The 19,850-nt window shown below is 37.2% G+C and overlaps 1 protein-coding gene across 4 annotated transcripts in view; it reads left to right on the top strand.

Moving 5' to 3' along the window:
- Positions 1–19,850, top strand: part of LOC126248431 (SPRY domain-containing protein 3-like) — a 177,301-nt gene that overhangs the window by 152,432 nt on the left and 5,019 nt on the right. For all 4 annotated transcript variants that reach the window (XM_049949402.1, XM_049949401.1, XM_049949400.1 and 1 more), the window contains exon 6: positions 9,935–10,073. In XM_049949402.1, the coding sequence (XP_049805359.1) occupies positions 9,935–10,073 (139 nt within the window). The remainder of the gene's footprint in view (positions 1–9,934; positions 10,074–19,850) is intronic.

Below are 19,850 nucleotides of genomic sequence, written 5' to 3'. Positions count from 1 at the left end.
ACGGTCCATAAGTAAAAATTATCAATATACCGTAACTCTACAGAGTCAGCTCAAAGATACACAAGCATGAAGAACTCTCCACTGTCAATGTTCCAGCTGTGGTAATTTTACTTTCAAATATTATTCTGTGAGGTGGTTGCATGGTTTTAATATTGTGCAAATAGCAATTATGTTCACATTATAAGAATGTAATCAGATTGGGGGGTGGGGAGGGGGGGGGGGGGGAGACAGTCTGACCCTAAGTGCAGGATATGAAAAGTAGTCATAAAGTTGGCCTCAGATGCTACATTATTCCTTTTTCTCCACATTGATTTTGAAAAGTTCAATAGAATGATTTATGAACTGGAAATTTTAAGGAATAGTGCATTGGAAGCACTTCAAGATGTTTTAAGTTTACCCTCTTGAAAACATGTGTTTATGAAATTTGATACTCATAAGGATATGAAGGTGGACAGAAGCAGTCAGATAGCTGAGTTGCTTCAGTCCCAAAATAGTGCGAAGCATCCCCTGAAAAGTTCGCTTGCAAAATATTTATCCAATCTGCATTGTCATATATGTAGATAACAACTGTAAATTGTCTAGATCCCAGCCTGGTTTGAACTGATAATGATTTAAGCCAGAAACAGTGGGATAAACACATCTCAGTACTAGTAGAAAGGAAATGAATTTATGGTGCCATAGCTGATGCTTTAATGCAAGATTTCTGTAAATTTGTAACTGCTTATTAATAATTCATACATTGAGAAGCTACACTAAAATGGTTTGTTCATTTCTGGAGAGACATTCTTGATCAACAAAGTTCAAAGCTAAAAGTCTTACCTATTTATTCCACAGAATTGCAAATGTAGTGTGCGGTCTCTCTGTAAACATAGTGTGTTTCTCCAAAAATACGAAATAGAAAACTGTCATTGCTCATCACTTTTTTGTGGTATCACATCTGCTTTTAGTTTTCTCTGTGGAAATGATACTTGCAATAAAAAATTTTCAACTCCTTGCAATAACTTTGGCACATTTTTTCATGATGGAATGTTATTTGTCTAACAATAAAAAAATCTTCAGCATAGTGTAGATTTTGTTTTCAGCGCTATCTGGGCTAAGTGTAGTCACTGTTCATTTTTTTTTCCGGGGGTGGGGTGGGGTAGGGGGGTATCTAGTTTGTTTCTAGTGTGTTCAAGAATGTGTGTTCTTCTGCTTCTTCTGAAGTCCAATATTCCTGCTGGAATGCAACATATAAGGATTTCTTATTCTTTGTTTGTAAATTCTTGGCATCTCGAGTCTGGATAATATTTTTGTAAGTTTTACACTACTTATCATTCAAACATGACATAAGCAAATAAGCAAACCACAAAATAATAATCAGCTTCTGAGTATCTAGAATTGTGTGGAACTGAGTAACAAGTGACCATTCTCGAAAAAGCCACCCATCATATACTCCTGAACCACCATCTCATTGCTTCATCCTACCATATTAATGTAATCAGGCAAGGATAGAATTGGTGGTGGGACTAGAGATAGATTTTCTGAGACTGTGCATGCTGTCGTCATATGCTGAGAAATCGCATCACAAGGAAATTGTTGCTTTTTGCAAAGACTTGCAGATGACAGCATAGACTGATATGTAATGCTTGTAAAGAGGCAAAAACACGATACATTGTTTTATTACACTGTTGTTGAGTAATCTCTGTAACCAGTCACAACAACCAAATTTCTGAGATTATCAGCCTGCAGAGATGTACCATTAAACAATATCCAGTAACAAAAACCGTAATTGTCTAACCCCCCTTTAAGAAATTCCCCCTATTAAACAATATTTCCTTCTGTCCCACAACAAACAGCCATAAGAACAATGTTCTTGAAATTTGTTTTTCATGAACCACACTTTAGCCAAAAGATTACTTTTATGCAATAAATATGAAACAATTTACAAATTAAAGCTATTTTTTGCAAACTTCCTAACATCTCTTTAAGGTTTTTTGTGTTCAAACAGGTTACACTAAACTTGAATAGAATGATGTAGCAATGGACTTGATAAAGTCATACAATCACATTTAGCAGCTACCGCATCATCAGGATGTGCAATATGCACATTTGTTACATCTGTATATTGTCCATGCTTCTGAATTTGGGGATCAGTTTGTATAACATACATGACACCTTGAGTAAACGTTCCAAATTTGTCAAAATTTTTTATCTGTGCAAACTTCTTAATATGGAAAGATAAGTCTGAGTGAAAGTGGTGATAAATGATTTTTTTACATGGTCAGAAGGTAAAAGGATATATAAAATATCCACCCAACTTTGTGTGCAGTGACAGTCGTATGATGTGAAGACACAGACATTATCTTGAAATGTAATTGTGTAAACACAACACACTGTGTTAATGGTTTTCATTATAAAGTGGTTGGCAAAATGTGCAGCTAGAAACAATGGCTTGGTTTTGACATATTTGTCACATGCTATGCATTTGAGGAAATAATTAAAATTCAAGTATGTTTTCATTAAATTATGATGAACTGTGTGTAATTCTTGCTGTGTGTGAACTGCAGAATCATTCTGGGAAGTTCACTTTATTGAAAAAAAGCCCTTCATCATTACTTCTTAGTCCACAGTAGTATAATATAACATTTTTTTTGGACTTCCCAACATTTGTAAGAAATGAAGTGTTGTTACTGCAAATTTAAACAAGTTTCTACATTGTAATGATGCAATGGCTCACACAGTAACCACAACATTTAACTCGTTGTTGTGTAATAAAAATGCTTTAGACAATAGTAAATATTTCCCAAAATGTTTTGCGCATAACACAAATTGAACAAAAACCATGATTGACACTAGCAAATTTTTTTATGGTAAAAAAGAAACTGTAATCACATTCTGTTGTTCAGCAAAGTATAGAATTATGTGCTAGAGATATTTTTATGTCAGTAAACAAAGAAAACATATTAGTCAACACAGTAGAGAAGTAGAGTTGCACGTCGTGACTCTTGACGAGCCACTTGGGTCCAACCGATCGCTGTTCTGTCCTCTGCCACGGGGTCATTGGATACAGTATGGAGAGGTGTGTGGTCAGTACACCACTATCCAGGTCATTGTCAGGTTTCTTGACATTGGAACTTCTACTAGTCGGTTGAGTAGCTTCTCAGTTAGCATCAGGAGGCTGAGGCACCCCATACCAGTCCTCCCACCAAGGAAGAATCCCTACAAGTACTGGGAATTGAACCCAGATCCCCAACATGACGATCAGCCCCACTGACCGCTCAACTCTGGAGGCAGACTATTATTCAACACAAGTGGACAGTCATTCACAATGTTGCAGTCATAATGTTAAATTGTTCAGCTCTACATCTTTACAAAGAAATACAATTTGACACCATCTTCTTTGTGCGGTATATTAAAAAGTCTTTCTAAGTACAGAAGCTGAAGGTTCGTCTGCACTAAAAATAAAAAGTATTCACACATCATCATTCAGAGATTATATCCAAGGAAAATGGTTCTATGAAATAAGAACTGTAGACTGGCGGGAATGCATTGCGAGAGAAGGCAAGAGAAATTGTGCTGCAAATTGGAATTGAAGATTGAGTGCATCAAATTTCTGACTTGATCAATTCCAAAAACACGATAAATTTAAGTGGAGGAAATGAGGCTAATGTTTTGTGATTGGTAATGTTATGTTTTTCCTCCTATCATAACATACAAGTCACCTGCACCTCTGGACCTGGACATAATTTGATCTGTTAAAGCAAAATAAAAAACGGCTGTTGTGCAGGGTGAATTTAGTTCCTTGAGAGAAAGACAGTAATGAAGATGAATATTTTGTGGCGATTAAACTGTTACTCTGCAGGCAGCATTCATATATTTTGCGAATTCTGTCTTTGGTACCACATCATCTCCAGCTGAAGCCATTTTCCATAAGGGGGAAAGGAAAATCATTGCAGGTGTTTTTGCCAGTGAGACATTTCAGTACTGTTTCTCATTACCCTTCATACTCTAGATGGATGTAAGTTAGATTTCCGATTCTCCTGTGAAGGATCATGTTAAAATAAATTGTGGCAGCAGTGGAGACAGCGAGGAAGATGATAGAAAGATGGATTTACCTGCAAGAAGTTTTTCTGTAGCTGTGCAAGGTCTTGACACCATAAGGAGTTATTCTTCATCAGTTCAGTCATTTCATGCAGTATAAACCAGCTGGAGTGACAGTGTCTGTCAGTACATATATTTGAAGAAGGAAGCAAAGTGGTTTTACGTGTACTGTAACTTAAGCAAAAACCCAACAGGTTCATCCGAAGCAGCACATAAAACTCGTAATGAATGAATACTTATATAATTGAAAACATTGAAATTACTGTCTGTTATCTCTTTGGTGAAAGGAAGAAAACTGCTATTTAAAGAAAAAAACACTTAGTCCCCAGAGGTTTGTTAAAAAGGGGTTTTACTGTAATCTAATTGTTGAGGCAGGAGATACCAGATTAATATTCCACAAAAGAGGTCACTTATAAACAGTTCCAGTGAATTTAGGTGTCATTAATCTATGTAAGATTGTTACAACAATCTTAAAAATAAATAAATGATGAAAGAGGGAAAACCTGTCCAGAAATGCACAAGTTTAGTGCTGCAAAGTGCTGAAGTTTTGAGAACAACATCAAAGCTTATTCAGATTGTGTTTGGTATCCTAGTTAGTTTTCCAACCAATTAGCCATCATTGTAAAGTGGATGCATATGACTATTGAATACTTAGTCTGTTGAGCAGGACAAAAACTGGTAGTTTTTAAAGGTATGTCTGGAAGTTTGTGTCTTGGGGACTGTGGGGTTTCAAAGTTAGAGAACAGTTTAGATATGATGACAGTTCAGTGTTCCACAATTTCTGAAGAAATCGGATGAGAGTGTCATACTGTGCAGTAGTTACAAAATGGGTTCAAAATTTTGACCTCCAACTTGGTTGCAGAGTATACATCAGCAGTGAAAAGTCTGACTCACATGGTGAAATAAGTGTGGCTGTGCATTCAGTATTTCAGTTGTGGTACAGATTTGTGTGATGAGGTCCTGCATTGTTGGTACAGGATTAGTATACACTACCATTTTCATAATACCCAAAGTGAATAGTCGAGAGGCTATAATCTGGTGATAGGTGTTGCCATGAGACATTTCTCCCTCTACCAATTCACAGATTTGAGTGTATGGCGCCTGTATGGTGCCATGCATTGGAATCAAAATATCTGACGCTCCATCATTTTGCAACCACATTAATTGATGAAAATGTAGTGACACCTCAGTGAATAGGATCAGAAGAACATCTCAGAGGAAATGAGGTAGATTTGTCGTAGTAATATGGGAGACATTAGATATGACCCAGTTATCTGATCACAAGTTATCCCAGCCCGTAGATTCACAATTAACCTATGTTAGTTATTTCTAACCATCTGTACATGTGAATTTTCAAGTGTCCAAATATGTTTGCTGTACAGACTCACAAAGCTGTCTTTAGTGAATGTGCATTAATTGGTAAATATCACCAAAGTGGGAAAATATGGCAGATGTGTGTAGCACTGTAAAGGCTATTGCACAAACTGTATCAGTCACAGGGTCTTCTCCACTACTGTTGCCTGGACTTTCTACAGTTGGTATGGATAACTCTTGCTCACAGGCAACTCTCCACATTATCGTGTGATGCACCAATGTTCTGCAACTTGGGGAATGCTTGTGGGCATTTTATCTTTAGTTTTCACAACATCCTATTTAAAGACAACCGCTCAGATCAAGGGTGGACAGACTGCATTTGTATTAAAACCTAATAATGGACCAAAATACAGAATAAGTTATGGAGTGTTTAGGTCTACCGCATATCCCATAAATTCCTCAGTACTACACAATACTACTGTTCCTGAAGAAAAAGTATTAATCACAGAAAAACACTTTTTTTGGAGTATGCAGTATAATTTTGGAAAATCTGTTGTCAGGAAATACAATACGTACTTAAAACTGTTTGATCCCTCATAATCTTACTGTAAAGATCAAATGATACAAATTATTTGTATCAGGAAACCTTTCCACATACAGTTGCGCAACAGTTCTGCCATTGGCATCAGTTTCACCATTTGCAAGCAACACATCGGTCATTTAGTTACTGGTTTATTGTTGTGTGTTGGCATCTTGAATAGTAGGATTTGTGTAATGTAGATGCCATTGCTGTTGTGCATGTGTAAAATAAGTATGCTTGCACTGCATTGAGGAAGGACATTTATTTTTAATTATGGCCTTATGGAGATCACGTTGTTGACCATTCACTGTTGAGGCTTACTTGAAAAACAACTTATCTCCTCTCACATTTCAGTGACTCTTTCATCACCATTTTGAGTTGAAGCAACATGGAAATATCCCAGATCAATGGACAATTGTACAGTGGGTGCAACAGTTCAGGGCTCTCATTCAAGGAAAGGAAGTCCATGGCAGTGAAGGACAGAATGGACTGCGGCTTAGTTGTAGGAAGCACATCAAGCATTCAACGGAAATCCTCACCGTTCTGCTACTAGACAAGCCTTGGCACTAACAGTGTCAGATTGTTTTTTGTGTAGCATCATCTGTGATAACCTGCACTTTCACTTCCAGGTTGTACAGAAACTAAACAAACAAGATAAAGTTGCCTGACAAACCTTCTCCTTGTGCTTCCTGGAAATTTCAGCAGCCAACCAGCAGATGTGAAACCAAATACTGATGTTGGATGAGTCCTGTTTTCATGTAGACAGTGGCCTTTATAAACTGAGGTAATCCTCATGTGACTGCTTTGTGAACGTTTGACCATGTTGTGTTACATGGCTTTGTTTGGTATCATCGGTCCTTTTTTTAAAGGATTTCCTCCTTCCAAGGCTGAATGACAACATACAGTTCCAGCAGGATGTGGCAACAGGTAATACGGCCCACTGGTCTATGAATGTCCTGCAGCTTCATTCTCCTCATTGATACATTTCCAATACTGGAGACACTCATTGGCCAGCATCATTGCCTGATCTGACTGCCCCTTAAGCCGTCGGCACACGGATCTTGCTGCCGAACGTTAACGTTGAGTGTGCCAAGTTCAACGTGCTGCTGAACGCTCAGGAACGGTGCGACTTGTGCATATGGTACGTGGGCCCCAGCATGGTATACAGTATCGCGACTCACTCTAGCGGCAGTTGTGGGATGTTTTCAGTTCGTAAATCACATTGTTTACTTAATGGGCGCGCGTAAAATTCCCACGTTAGATCTATTCAAACGCACATTTCTTGCATTGTTCACGAAAAGGAAAGTACCGTGTCCAATAAATAAGGACACAGGCTTATAAAAGTTCCATTACAAACAGTGCAGTACTAATTTGGTTCTTGGTTATTTCATTATTCCCACATTTTAGTAAAACCCCAAAGTCAGTCTTACATGAGGACTGTTCCTACCCCCCCAGTTGCAGAATCTTTGCAACATGTGAATTACGAAATGTAAAAGAAAAAGGAGCAAAATATCTTTATACAAGTAGCGCAAGCTGCCCTATAGATTAAGCCAATCGAACAAAGTCACCCCTCAAAAAATGGTTTACATAACATCAAATATTATAATATATACTTATATTAAACTAATAATAAAGTATCAGAACCCAATTAAAATGCTAATGTTAAGAAAAAAAATATAGAAGCGTCGAGACGCGAACCGCCGCCCCAATTAACACCTCAGCAGAGGACACTGACGCTACTCATTGCGCTACACGAACAACATACAAGGGACTTCCCATTATTTTATGTTAACCTTTGCTGAAAACCTTAATCTTAGATATGTTACTAACTGAAATTTAATTATAGGAAGTTGTACCAAGAACAATGCGTTTTGGGTGGATCTTCAGTGTGTCGCTGCCTTCAAATAGCCTACTCTCATAATATGCAAATTACAGTACTTATTTTTCCACCATCCTCAACCTGCAAACTCTGACATGGAAGTCTGAGTAATTTGTTAATGACCATCCTTTCTTTGTTTGACCATAGATGCATTTTCACTGAATTCATTCCTTTGGAAATGGTGGAGGCTTAGCACCCCCATTAATTGTCCCAAACTCTACTAGATTAACCATGTTAGTACATTTAGTATACTATTTTGACTGCGTCTTTAATGAGACTAGCTCGAGACGGTTGAAACAAGTTGGTTTTGTTTTTCTTCACGCCATACTGCTTATGCAGGTATTAGCAGCAGTAGAATTTTCTGGCTGATCATGTCTTGTGTTATATCACTGTTCATTTAATCTGTCGTCAAACATCTGACATATGAGCTCAGTACACAATTTTCTACACCACCATGAAGTCTCATAAACTTTTTGGCTCCTTAGGTGAAGATTATTCTTTATGGAACCTAGTAATGTTTATATTTTTACTGTGGGACAAAATATATATTTGCTCTAGTGTGCCTTGAAAAGCATGCCAATTTAGAAAAATTAACTGCAAACGGACACATACAGAATTGTATGGATAACTACCAACTGCAGTTATGCATCTTAATGCAGTGGTGTACAAACACTTATTAATAGACCTTGAGCTATGTCAGCTTGTCAGTAGAACTGAGCCACCTTCACTTCATGTTTGTCCAGAATGGGTAGCCCAATAAGTAGACTCCATGTTCACCCTGACTCACACCCATTAAAAAATGTGAATATCCACGAGTCATGTTTAATATGGCAATGATGAAATGCTAGTAAAAGTGCTCCAAAAAAAGAGAGAGAGAGAGAGAGAGTTGATTTAAAAATAAAATGGGTCTAGGAATTTTGCCCTTCATTTTAAGGACACATACAATATCAGTTATGTAAAACTTGTATTTTACAATATTGTCATGAGAGAGGGTGTAGGTGAGGGCGTGAAAAATGGAGAAGATATGAAAGGAATCACGAAGCAAGAGGCAAGGAATTCTTGTAACAGACCTACACAAGAGTGGGTAGGACAGAATGTAGAATGTATGTTAAAGAATGGTTTCCATGTGTCTAGTAATTTTGACCAACTGGGCATCAGGCACTAAACTTCCTTAGTACAGTTAAAATTTTTCCAAAGCATTATGTAGAGTTTCTGTTTAATTACAGTATTTGTTGTCTGCATTACCATGGCCTAAACCTGTAAATATTTCTTATGACTAAAAGGTTGAGCAGAATTTAACATGCAGTAAACATCTGGAAAGCGATCATATGCTCTACATAATTTTTTATTTGATTGTTTTGATCACAAAGTTTTTCATTCAAGATTGGTTTTGGCTATGCAACAGCTCTCTCACTGTGCTGCAGTGCAACATGTCATAAACATTTAAAACGTAATACGAGATAGATTCTGAAGATGGCTGTTGCATAACCGAAATTGCTAATATTTTACAAAAAAATTTGCCATCAAGACAATTAAATAAAAAATTAATTAGAACGTTGTACTGGCAACTTATCTACGAAAAGGAAAGTGGTGCAAATTTCACCTATATTTATAACGTATTTTCTTTGTGTACGTGAGCCTCTTCTATATTCTTTCATAGTAAACTTAGTTTCCTGTGCTTTCCATAAAGATTTTGTTGGCCATACAGTTTCTTTGAATTTATTTTATGTAAATGAAGATCATCATCAAACTTCCATTTATATACATTGTTGATATTCCATTTTTGTGATGTATTTTAATGGCATGGAATTTTTTCAAGATAATAAATTCAGATGCATTAATTAAGGTTTGTAGCATTTTAATCATTTGGTGGCTTACAGATGTGCTAAATAAGTTTGGCTTTGCAAAAGACCTGACAACCAACTAGTATAATTCCGTTTGTATGTACAATGAATAGATAGTGTATCCCATATGGATAATATGGAACCAATACAAGATTAAATGATGTTATATAAACCTTTAGCTTATTTTTGTCTGTCCAATACATACTAGTGTGTTAATGAGGCTTTGTGTTGTTGCAGTGATGGTGGTTCTGTCGATATGAGCCCATCGTCTCCCACAGAAGTTGATGACTTACTGCTTCTACTTGACACAAGTGATAGTGAAGATGAAGACTGGTGGAATGGACGCTATGAAATGGAATGTGATAGTAAAGTGAAGGTTACTGAACATTTTTTAAATATCTAGATATCTAGTTACGTTATTATGCCTGTGTATGAAACCATCAAGTGAGATAGCACAGTGGTTAAGACATTGGGCCACATCCAGAAGGTTTTATATTTTAGAATAATAATTTTCACTCAAGACTGTGGCAATCAGATGAGGGGAAGGGGTTTGTAACATCAGACATGCAAGTTGATATTGAATTCAGGGTGTATACGACCCGGGAGATCTGGGAAAAACCCGGGAATTTTTTCATCTGGTAGAAAACCGGGAAAACCCCAGGAATTGTTTAAAATTCCGGGAATTTTTCATTGTTTTAGTTTTCAGTTAAATTTTTGTGATTTTGAGAGGTAAGAACCAATACTCTAACAAAGAATATTACTGTACCCCGCTACTGCAGAATAAAACTGCAGAACGAGAGAAGAAGAAGAAAAAAAAAATGTAAAACAAACTTAAGTTGCAAAGGAAATGCACCATATGCAACAACAAAACACAGTGCTCATACAAGCGTCTGCCAACGGCAAAGTGTGTCAAAGGCTTTAGGAAGACTGTGCAATGCTTCATAACAACAAATTGCCTCCAAGGAGCATGACGTGACAACTGTTTAAATTAGATTCCTTTGAGCAGTTGGGGGCAGGCTCTTGTGCTTGCGTAGTTGAGTCGCGTATGAGTAGTACCTTCTCCCACTTCTCGTTACAGAAGTGTGGCTTGGCGCCACTACCTAATATTGCCCCAGTTTGGAAATATAGTAAATCTGGGCCTGATGCACAGAGCAGTCTGAGTTGTGGTGGGGAGGTGGGTCATCTCCACGTAACCTGTGTTTACGTTCAGGGATTTTGTTGTTTCCTCTTCATTTATTGCTCTCACGTTAAATGATAAAACGGATTTTTTTGACTGGGAGATATCAAATGAATTAAAACACGTTCGCATAATTACGGATGTCTAAAATATGTCATTAGTTTCAGATTTTATTTCCACCTTTCTGACAGTCAAGCATTAATCGCCATGCAGAACAATGAAGTTATCTTTGTTGGTTTGCTAAAGAGATTTGGCTTTTATTAATCTTTTCTGCTGAGGCAGTCAGTTTATTTGAAACAAACTGTTTAATTTCACACTGTTGGCTGGTTTCAACTGTTCGCTGATTTCAAGTGCACATATGACATTATGCCATAATAAAGAACCAAACATGAGATAATATAATACTGGTACTCCTAGAAAATTTACATCCGAATCTGGACAAACGAATGTGCACTTTAAGCAGAATTATGAATTTTAGTATGGTTCACGAAATTCCGATGCTCTTGAAGTATCCTTTGATGTCTTGTTTCTTTTATGACCTAATGTAAGATCTTTTAATGTTTTACACGTACGAACATATAGCCTTCCTGCGTCATCGCGTGGTGATGACTGTTATCTGGCGCTCTCTTGCAACTGCTGAAACGAACCTATTTCTAACAGGTAGCGGGAAAATATTGCGAATGGTGGTTTGAAAATCGTTACATACATTAAAAGCAAATTTCCTTTTACGCAAGATGAATTATGTGCGAGAATCTACGATGAATTTCGTAAATAACAAAGCGTTTGACTCTCATTTAAAACTCAACTCTTTGAGGACGGCCATTTAGAAGAATTTTGAGCTCAGAAGATCACACATTTACGTCGTTATTATAAATTTTACTGGCACATTTGTGTGATGTATCTTAAAGTGTATCACGCGCAGAAAAGATCAACATTATAAGTGGAAGCTTAGCTTCTCTTCCAGCTTATTAATCTTGGAGACCAATATTATATGTGAATGCTATGTATATTAATTTAAACCATTAACATTTCTTATTTGTGCTTTCACACTACTTAAGAGTGATCTTGCTATTGGCTGACTACATCACATGTCCTATGCTGTCATCAGCTGGTGAGATCACGTGACAGGAGTGATCAGTGGCTTACAAAAGCGCATCGCAATCTCGATTTCAATGCTTCGGAAAGTAACATGCAGTATTTGGTGGAATTCAGATTTATACCTTCGTAATACGAAAATATGCAGCATACATATTGCTGCACATCAAAGATGTTTCAAAACTTTTTTTTTCCGCCCCCTGAGTTTCGTTTTCTAAAGTCTTGGGAAATTCTATGTCGGTATATGAAACCATAAGCATTCAAAGGATTGATGAGTTTTACAGTGCCAAGGAATAGTATACGGTCACTTAACATGGAAAAAGTGTATTTTTGCCCGGGAGAATGTGTATTTTTAACCGGGAAATCTGGGAAAAATCCGGGAATGTTTTTTCCTTGTCCACGTAGACACCCTGTGAATTGAACCATCTGCTAAAGTAACTTGTGTACTGCATCCTGTACCTACAGACAACTGTATTTAATGACTATTCTGAAATGATAAAAGTCACTCATTATAAACACAGTTTTTTAAAGTCAGTTTCTTTCATGTTGTTTGTCCAAAGAATGTTTCAATTATTTAATTATGTCATCTGAAATAGTTCAAGACTACATCCAGTATCCAACTTTTGTGGGTGGTCACCCATAAAGATATTACTTTGCCATGCACTATTAATAGTGACCATAGAATATCACTCAGCCATCTTCAAACTTCTCAGAACTCATGATTCTTCATAATTAATTCTACAAAGTTATTACCCGTCAATATTCAATCAGTGTCACACCTGTCATATGTCTTTGTATCACTTCCAAAATCTATATTCGTCAGAAACGATCTTTTACTGCACTTCTGGAACACAGCCTGACTATCACTCTGTACCAGTAGCCACCAACTCCATTGTCTCAAACCACACACAGTCTACTTGAGATCTCTGACCATTGGCACAAAACTTTAACATCCAGAAACCTCTAGCACGTCAGTGATATCACAACCACCAGACGCTAATATCGGTCTTTACCAAGGGTGTCGATAATTGTACTGTTATAAGGTGTGTGACTCAAATACCTGTTCAACCAGTTAGGCTTTCTGTTAATTTCCTTAATCACATAAGGCAAATAATGGGACAGTTCCTTTAAAAGGATGCAATACATCTCCTTCCCCATTGTTCTCCATTCTGAATTTGTACTCAGGATAATGACCTTTTCATCAGTGGATTTGTTACACTTTGAGTACCACATATATCTGTGCCATGCGCATCAAAGGAAAATTCAAAGGCCATTGTCTTGTGCTGTGAATGCGAGATATCGATTTTTATAGCTTTCAGACATCTCTGTTGTCTTTAGCTTTGGAAGTTATCACAGTCTTGTCAAGTAGTAAGTTTCATTTCGTCACATCTTATTATTATGGTCATGTGAAAAAAATGTTTTTAGTGAGCATGCATTTTCTGCCTTTGTATATTGTGATTGCAGTTTTGATATATCTTGTGTCATTGATGACTGATCCTTTTGTTCTCCAAGAAGCAAATATGCATCAAGAACTGATGAAATGCAAAATGGAGTTTCAAGTAGTGATACATTTTATGAATTAAAAGATCATTATAGAAATCTGTATCTAAGATAAACCAACATTTTTTGGCAGTGTAAATAAGTTTTTATATCTTATTTTTTACAAGTGATGCTGTGTAATGGTGAAACACTGAGCTGAGCATAACAGTTGGTATTTTTTCCAGGAGTTATTTACAGTTAGTATATCTTCCAAAATATAACTAGAATCTTATTATCATTTGGTGTTTTATGTAAAGCAATATGCAGTTTTCAAATATGGTATTTTTTCCAGGAGTTATTTACAGCTAGTATATTTTCCAAAATATGACTAGAATATGATTATCATTTGGTGTTTTATGTAAAGTAATATGCAGTTTTCAAATATGGGTTTAAGTTGGTAAATATCTTCTTTTTGTGTTGTAAAGTTATGTAGGTTGGCTGTGCAGCCTCACTGTTCTCTTACATTTGTAGCCTTATCACATCATCCCTCCATCATTCAAGACTCTTTCATGGATACATGCATGACAAGCATAGTGCTCAAAGCCATTGCAATAACCCTTCTTTTCTGTACTGCAGTTCCTGCCTAATGGTATTCCATGGCCCACTCTTAAGCTTTGCTGCTTTTTTTCTGACATCTTGGTTCTCATCTGGCTCTTATCTTGGCTAATTCTCTTGACCCTTTACATAACATTCTACCTTTCTTAGCTTCTTCACAACATAGTATGTGGGTATATACTTGAGTACAATCGTCATGATATCCATTTCTGGGAAGACTGTCTACCAGATGCAAAACCTAAAAGTGACCAGTCCGTTCTAGGAAGGGTCAGCACCCCATGGAGGTGACAAAGATTAAGATGTAACGTTCTGTTGATGATGTTGTTATATACAGAACATAAGACTGGACAGAAGAAGAAGGGAGAAGGAAATTGGCTGTGTTCTTTTCAAGGAACCATGACATTTTTGTTCTTAACCAATTTTTTTTCTTTTTTTAAATGGGAGGGGGGGGGGGGGGTGGCAACTCTGAACAAAACTAAGTGAGGATGGCTGGGTGAGTATGTTGTCATTATTCCTCTTGTATGTTAGTTCAGTGTGTATTCACAAGTGCTGGCCGCTGTGATCGAGCAGTTCTAGGTGCTTCAGTCCGGAACTGCGCTGCTGCTGCTGCGGTCGCAGGTTCAAATCCTGCCTCGGGCATGGATGTGTGTGATGTCCTTAGGTTAATTAGGTTTAAGTAGTTGTAAGTCTAGGGGACTGATGACATCAGATGTTAACTCCCATAGTGCTTAGAGCCATTTGAACTATTCACAAGTGACTGCTCATGTAACTTGGTAAGAGAATGGGTATGAGTGTGATGAGAAGTAGTAATTAGAAATAAAATACAAACAAAACACCTCTGAGGGTTTTCCTTCCTTGCATTCCACTTTGTTTATGTTATTTTACCCTATATCATACGCACACCTTATGATCCTATGGAAATATCCTCAGTAAGGCTCTGTTCATACCTTACGTGAAGGCGGGTCAGTCAGTAAAAACTGGAAATGACATTTTATTCATAAAGCAATTTGAATAAGATACATAACACCATGGTTTACACACACACACTGGTTTGCAAGCACTTGACACAATGTAGCTGTCAATATTGACAAACTTTCTGCAACCCATCATCTAGAAATGTTTTCAAAATCACCTCTGGTCTTCTCAGAATTGCCATGGATAACTGAAAAGTGATTATCATGTAGCCTTCAATTCAGAAGATGGAAAGACATGAGCTGTATGGTGGCAGACAACCAGTGTTTCTTTTTGACAAAATATAGGGACATCATTTTGCTGCATAAAGATATGCCTTATAGAAATGTAAGTGTCAAGTATACAGAGACAGAACACTGTTTTTGTTGAATACATTTCTGTTGGATAGTGTTAAGTAATTAACTCCAGTGACCAGTGCAGGGCATTCCACAGCACCCAAAGAACAACTGAACAACCTTGATCTTCTCTTGTGCTTCCGAACTAGGTGATTTCTGGGCTTAACTGGCAGACTTGCTGTTTAAAATGTATTGATTGAGTTGCTTGTTATCAACGGCCATGGGAGATGGGGAATGAAAATGAGATCGGCTCTCCCATACTGAAGCATGTGCCAACAATTGCTGCATTTGCAGGCTATCATACAACATAGTGAATGGACTACCATAGGAAAGGTTTAAGATTCTTGCTAGATTTATTCAGTGTTATTCCATTTTAGTGGTGACAGTATTATTGATTGTGATCAGCAGTTCTGTATAGCATCTGTAGAACCCATTTGTTTATATGTACTGTGACAGTACTTCAGGATCTATCTTGGCTAGAATAAAAATGTGAATAAATAAATGCATGAAAATAGATAAGAAATTGAAACACTAAAAAGTGATTTGTTGTAGAAAAACCTCTTCAAAGTCAGTTGTTTCATTGTACCAGGTGCACAAGTATGAAATGCGGATTGTTTCATCAAAAAAAAAAAAAAAAAAAAATGTTGAACTCAGAGGAATAATAAATAATACTTTATTCAAATTATACTCCATCATTTGTTATGCATTTTTCCCATCTTTCGGGCAGTTTGTGAATACCTCGCCAGTAAAAATTTTCTGCTTTTGCTGCGAACCATTCATCAAGCCATTTTTTCACATATTCGTACAAGCCAAAGTGCTGCTCAGCAAATGCATGACCCATCAATGCAAACAAGTAGTAATCAGGAGCCAAGTCTGGTGAGTAAGCCACATGGGCTATAAGTTGCCAGCTGTATGTTTCCAGTGTGTCATGAACCGGTTTTGCCGTATGTGAAGGAGCACTGTCATGAAGGAAAATTACTTTGTGTTGCCTCTTTTGGTATTGTGACCTTTTTTCAAGCAGCAAACCGTTCCCATCAGTCACTGTTGTTGGTAACATGTAGTATGAACCATTTCCCTAGGTTCTAACAGCTCATAATATACCGCGCCCCTCTGGTTCCACCAGACACAGAGCATAATCTGTTTGCCAAAGCGATTGATCTTGCGCTCAATGTGATTGGTGGACCTGGGTCTACCCATGATTTTTTGTGCATGGCATTCTCAAAATAAATCCACAATTCACCCCCTGTAACTGTACAATGCAAAAATGACTTCCTTTTGTACCGAGCGAGCAAAATCTCAGGTGTTTTTGCTCTTTTCCATTTGCCTGTTATTCAACTCATGTGGTATGCACCTACCGGTCTCCTGAATTTTTCCCCTCTTTTTTTCACCAATTGGAAGCAGCTTTTTGACTAACACCCAATTGCTTGGTGAGCTGTTTTTGTGTTTGCAAATCATCTTTTTTCAGTGATGCTTCCAATTCCACATCTTCATATTTTTTTGGCAGTTTTCCATGTTCCTTCTCTGCAACATCGAAGTCACCACTTTTGAAATACTGAAACCATTGTTCACACGTATCTTGCGATTGAGCATGTTCACCATAAGCTTCTTGAAGTAATTGGTATGATTCAGCAGCATTTCTTCAAGTGAAAACAAAAAATTAATGCTGTCTGTGCATGCTCTTTGTTCGGTATAGATTTCGACATATTGAACTCAATAACAGAACACTATGCACACACGTTTCCAATTTATCACTGTACGTCTGACGGTTGTTGATGACACAACAAAATGGTCCTGTACCAAATTTAACTGCAGTGGTGCGACATCTGTTGTCGGAAATACACATTTCATAATTGTACACCTGGTAGACCAACTCTTTTTTTGTAGTCAATTTTTCCCCGTAACACATAGTTGCAACATTTGTCAAGTGTATGTGTATATGCATTTCATGTTTCGTATCTTCACCATTTGACCCCACTCATCTCACAAAGTACTTCACCACTTAAGTTATACTGCCTGAGTTATTCTTATTCTTTATTGACTTGCCCTACTTCTTTACCTTTTTCCATTTATTACTCTAGTTCAAGGAAAAAAAATTATACAAGTAGATCCACAAAGCTCCAAATCCTCTGTAGTCTTTGCTTGATCCAGCTATCCTTACCACAGTTTTCAATTCTATACGAAAAGGAGATAACTAGAATGAAATTCTGAATTTTTGATGGCTGCTGAAAATAACAACAGTAACTGTCACTTGTATGATAGTGAGATGGTGTGTACTGCAGTAACCAGTTACCTTGTCTCTCTTGCCTGAATGGAGTTAGTAGTGCAAACTTCTGTTACAGTGAACAAAGAATGCTCTCTACCTGCAAATACCCAGCCACAGCTGAAGACATATTAACGCTTAGACTCAATGACATCTGCTTATGTAGTACAATCTCTTATGGAACTGGTGAAAATGTCAGAACAGCATACATTACTTGATATTCTACAATCATATGTATCATAAAATTTACATAATTTTTTTTTGTCTATTACAATTATTTGATTTTTGAGCCATACCCGTATTAACGTTTAGAATATTTCAAAAGGTCCATGATTTTTTGTATCTTTTTATGACTCTACAAGAAGTAATCATAGTTGTACAAAATGGCTCTAACAGTTACCTCACTGCTTAAGGGGAGCCGGAGGTGGTCAAATCCAAAAAATTACGATTTTTTTTTCTTTTTTTTCTGAAAATTAATTGGAACATTCCTCTTTAATGTAAACTTTGAATTATTGTTCTACTCGCCCTAGAAGTGGAGTTATTACCATTTTCCCCCACACCTGCAGAGGAAATGGGCAGCCGCTGAATGCATATAACACCCTCTCGTGACTTCCTGGCGAACTGCTTGGGATTTTCTCGGCCTGTTACGCATACAGCGAGTGTGCAAGGGTTGGCTACATTGTTTTCTGTGACAAATATTACCCGTATTTCCTTACAGCTTACTCCTATTTTCCTCAGAATTTCGAGCATCTTGCTCCATTTAATATTGTCTTACACTTTTGTTCTGGTTATGATGCCACGTTTTAGTAACCGTGTACATAAGAAGAGGAAAAACGTAGGGAAAAGAAAATTAACACTAATACCAAGTTGCGATACTACAATGAATAAGAGCGCAGAACATCGCCTCTTTGCTGTTTACCGTTTCGAATTAGTTCAGTGTTGCGCCTGTTGTTGGTAGTATTATACTTCTTGTGTAAAGCGGGTAATATGCAGTATGTACAAGAATCAGCAGGGAACAATAAAAACAATTTTTCATGACTTAGCACAGCCAGAATTGTTACACAAATGTCTACAAGGAAAGACGCAGAATCCTAATGAGAGCCGGGATGGTTCCTCTGAAAGGGCACGGCCGACTTCCTTCCCCATCCTCCCCTACTCCGTTGAGACCGATGACCTCGCTGTCTGGTCTCCTTCCCCAAAACCAACCAACCTAATGAGAGCGTAAACAATTTGATTTGGAAAGTGATTCCTAAAAGGGTGTTTGTAAGCATAAAAACACTGCACTTTGGCATTTATGATGCAATAGCAACCTACAACCAAGGGAACTGTGTGAAGTGTGAAGTTCTGAAGGCATTAGGATTTACAGCTGGGGTGAACACTGTACGAGCACTAAGAAATATTGACAGAGAAAGGATAAGAGGAGCAGAAAGAAGAGAAAGGCATATGAAGTATGATGGAACAACAGGCCAGAAAAGAAGACAGAAGAGGAAGCTTTTGGAGGATGAAGAACAAGACCCTGATAATCCATCCTATAGTGCAGGAATGTATTGAGAAACTTTGATAGCAATTTCCCGTAAATTAGAAATTTTCGAATATAAGGAACATTTTCTCAAAATCCACTCAAGCTAGAGAGATGAAATTTTTATTCAGCACTCCTAGTGGTCAAACTTACATTGTAACACAGCCATTTGGCAATATGTTCAGTAGTTTCATTTCAGTTTAATTATAAAGCAATTATTTGTAAAAAAATTTGGGTCATTAATAAAAAAAATAATTGGAAGGAAACTAGAAAAGATACTCCAAAATCCCTCTGTCATAACTGCAATACTAAAACAGTCTATATGTAAAAAATTCAAATTTTTCTATTTGGTAGTTTATTCATAAATGTGATTTTAACATGGACAGCATAGGCACCTCCGGCTCCCCTTAAGTGTCATAATGGAGGACAGGAAAGTGCATTTTCCCGTATGCTGTCATTCAAGGTAGCATCATGAGTGATTCACAGGAGAGCATGATATTGATACTGCCCAAAGCTAACAATAATATAAGTAGCTATATTCTAAAGCAAAACAGCGAAATCACTGTCACAAAATTCATTACTCTGTTAAATTTTTCATTTGTGTGGCAATATTGTCCGCAGTTGCTTTACAATTCCTGAGGTATTTTCATTCCATCATCACAACTACAACTGGTGGGGGAAAAAAAAAACAAGCATTTTCT

This window comes from Schistocerca nitens, chromosome 3 (assembly GCF_023898315.1).
Source record: "Schistocerca nitens isolate TAMUIC-IGC-003100 chromosome 3, iqSchNite1.1, whole genome shotgun sequence".
Classification (NCBI taxonomy): domain Eukaryota; kingdom Metazoa; phylum Arthropoda; class Insecta; order Orthoptera; family Acrididae; genus Schistocerca; species Schistocerca nitens.
This window is presented reverse-complemented; position numbering and strand designations above follow the sequence as displayed.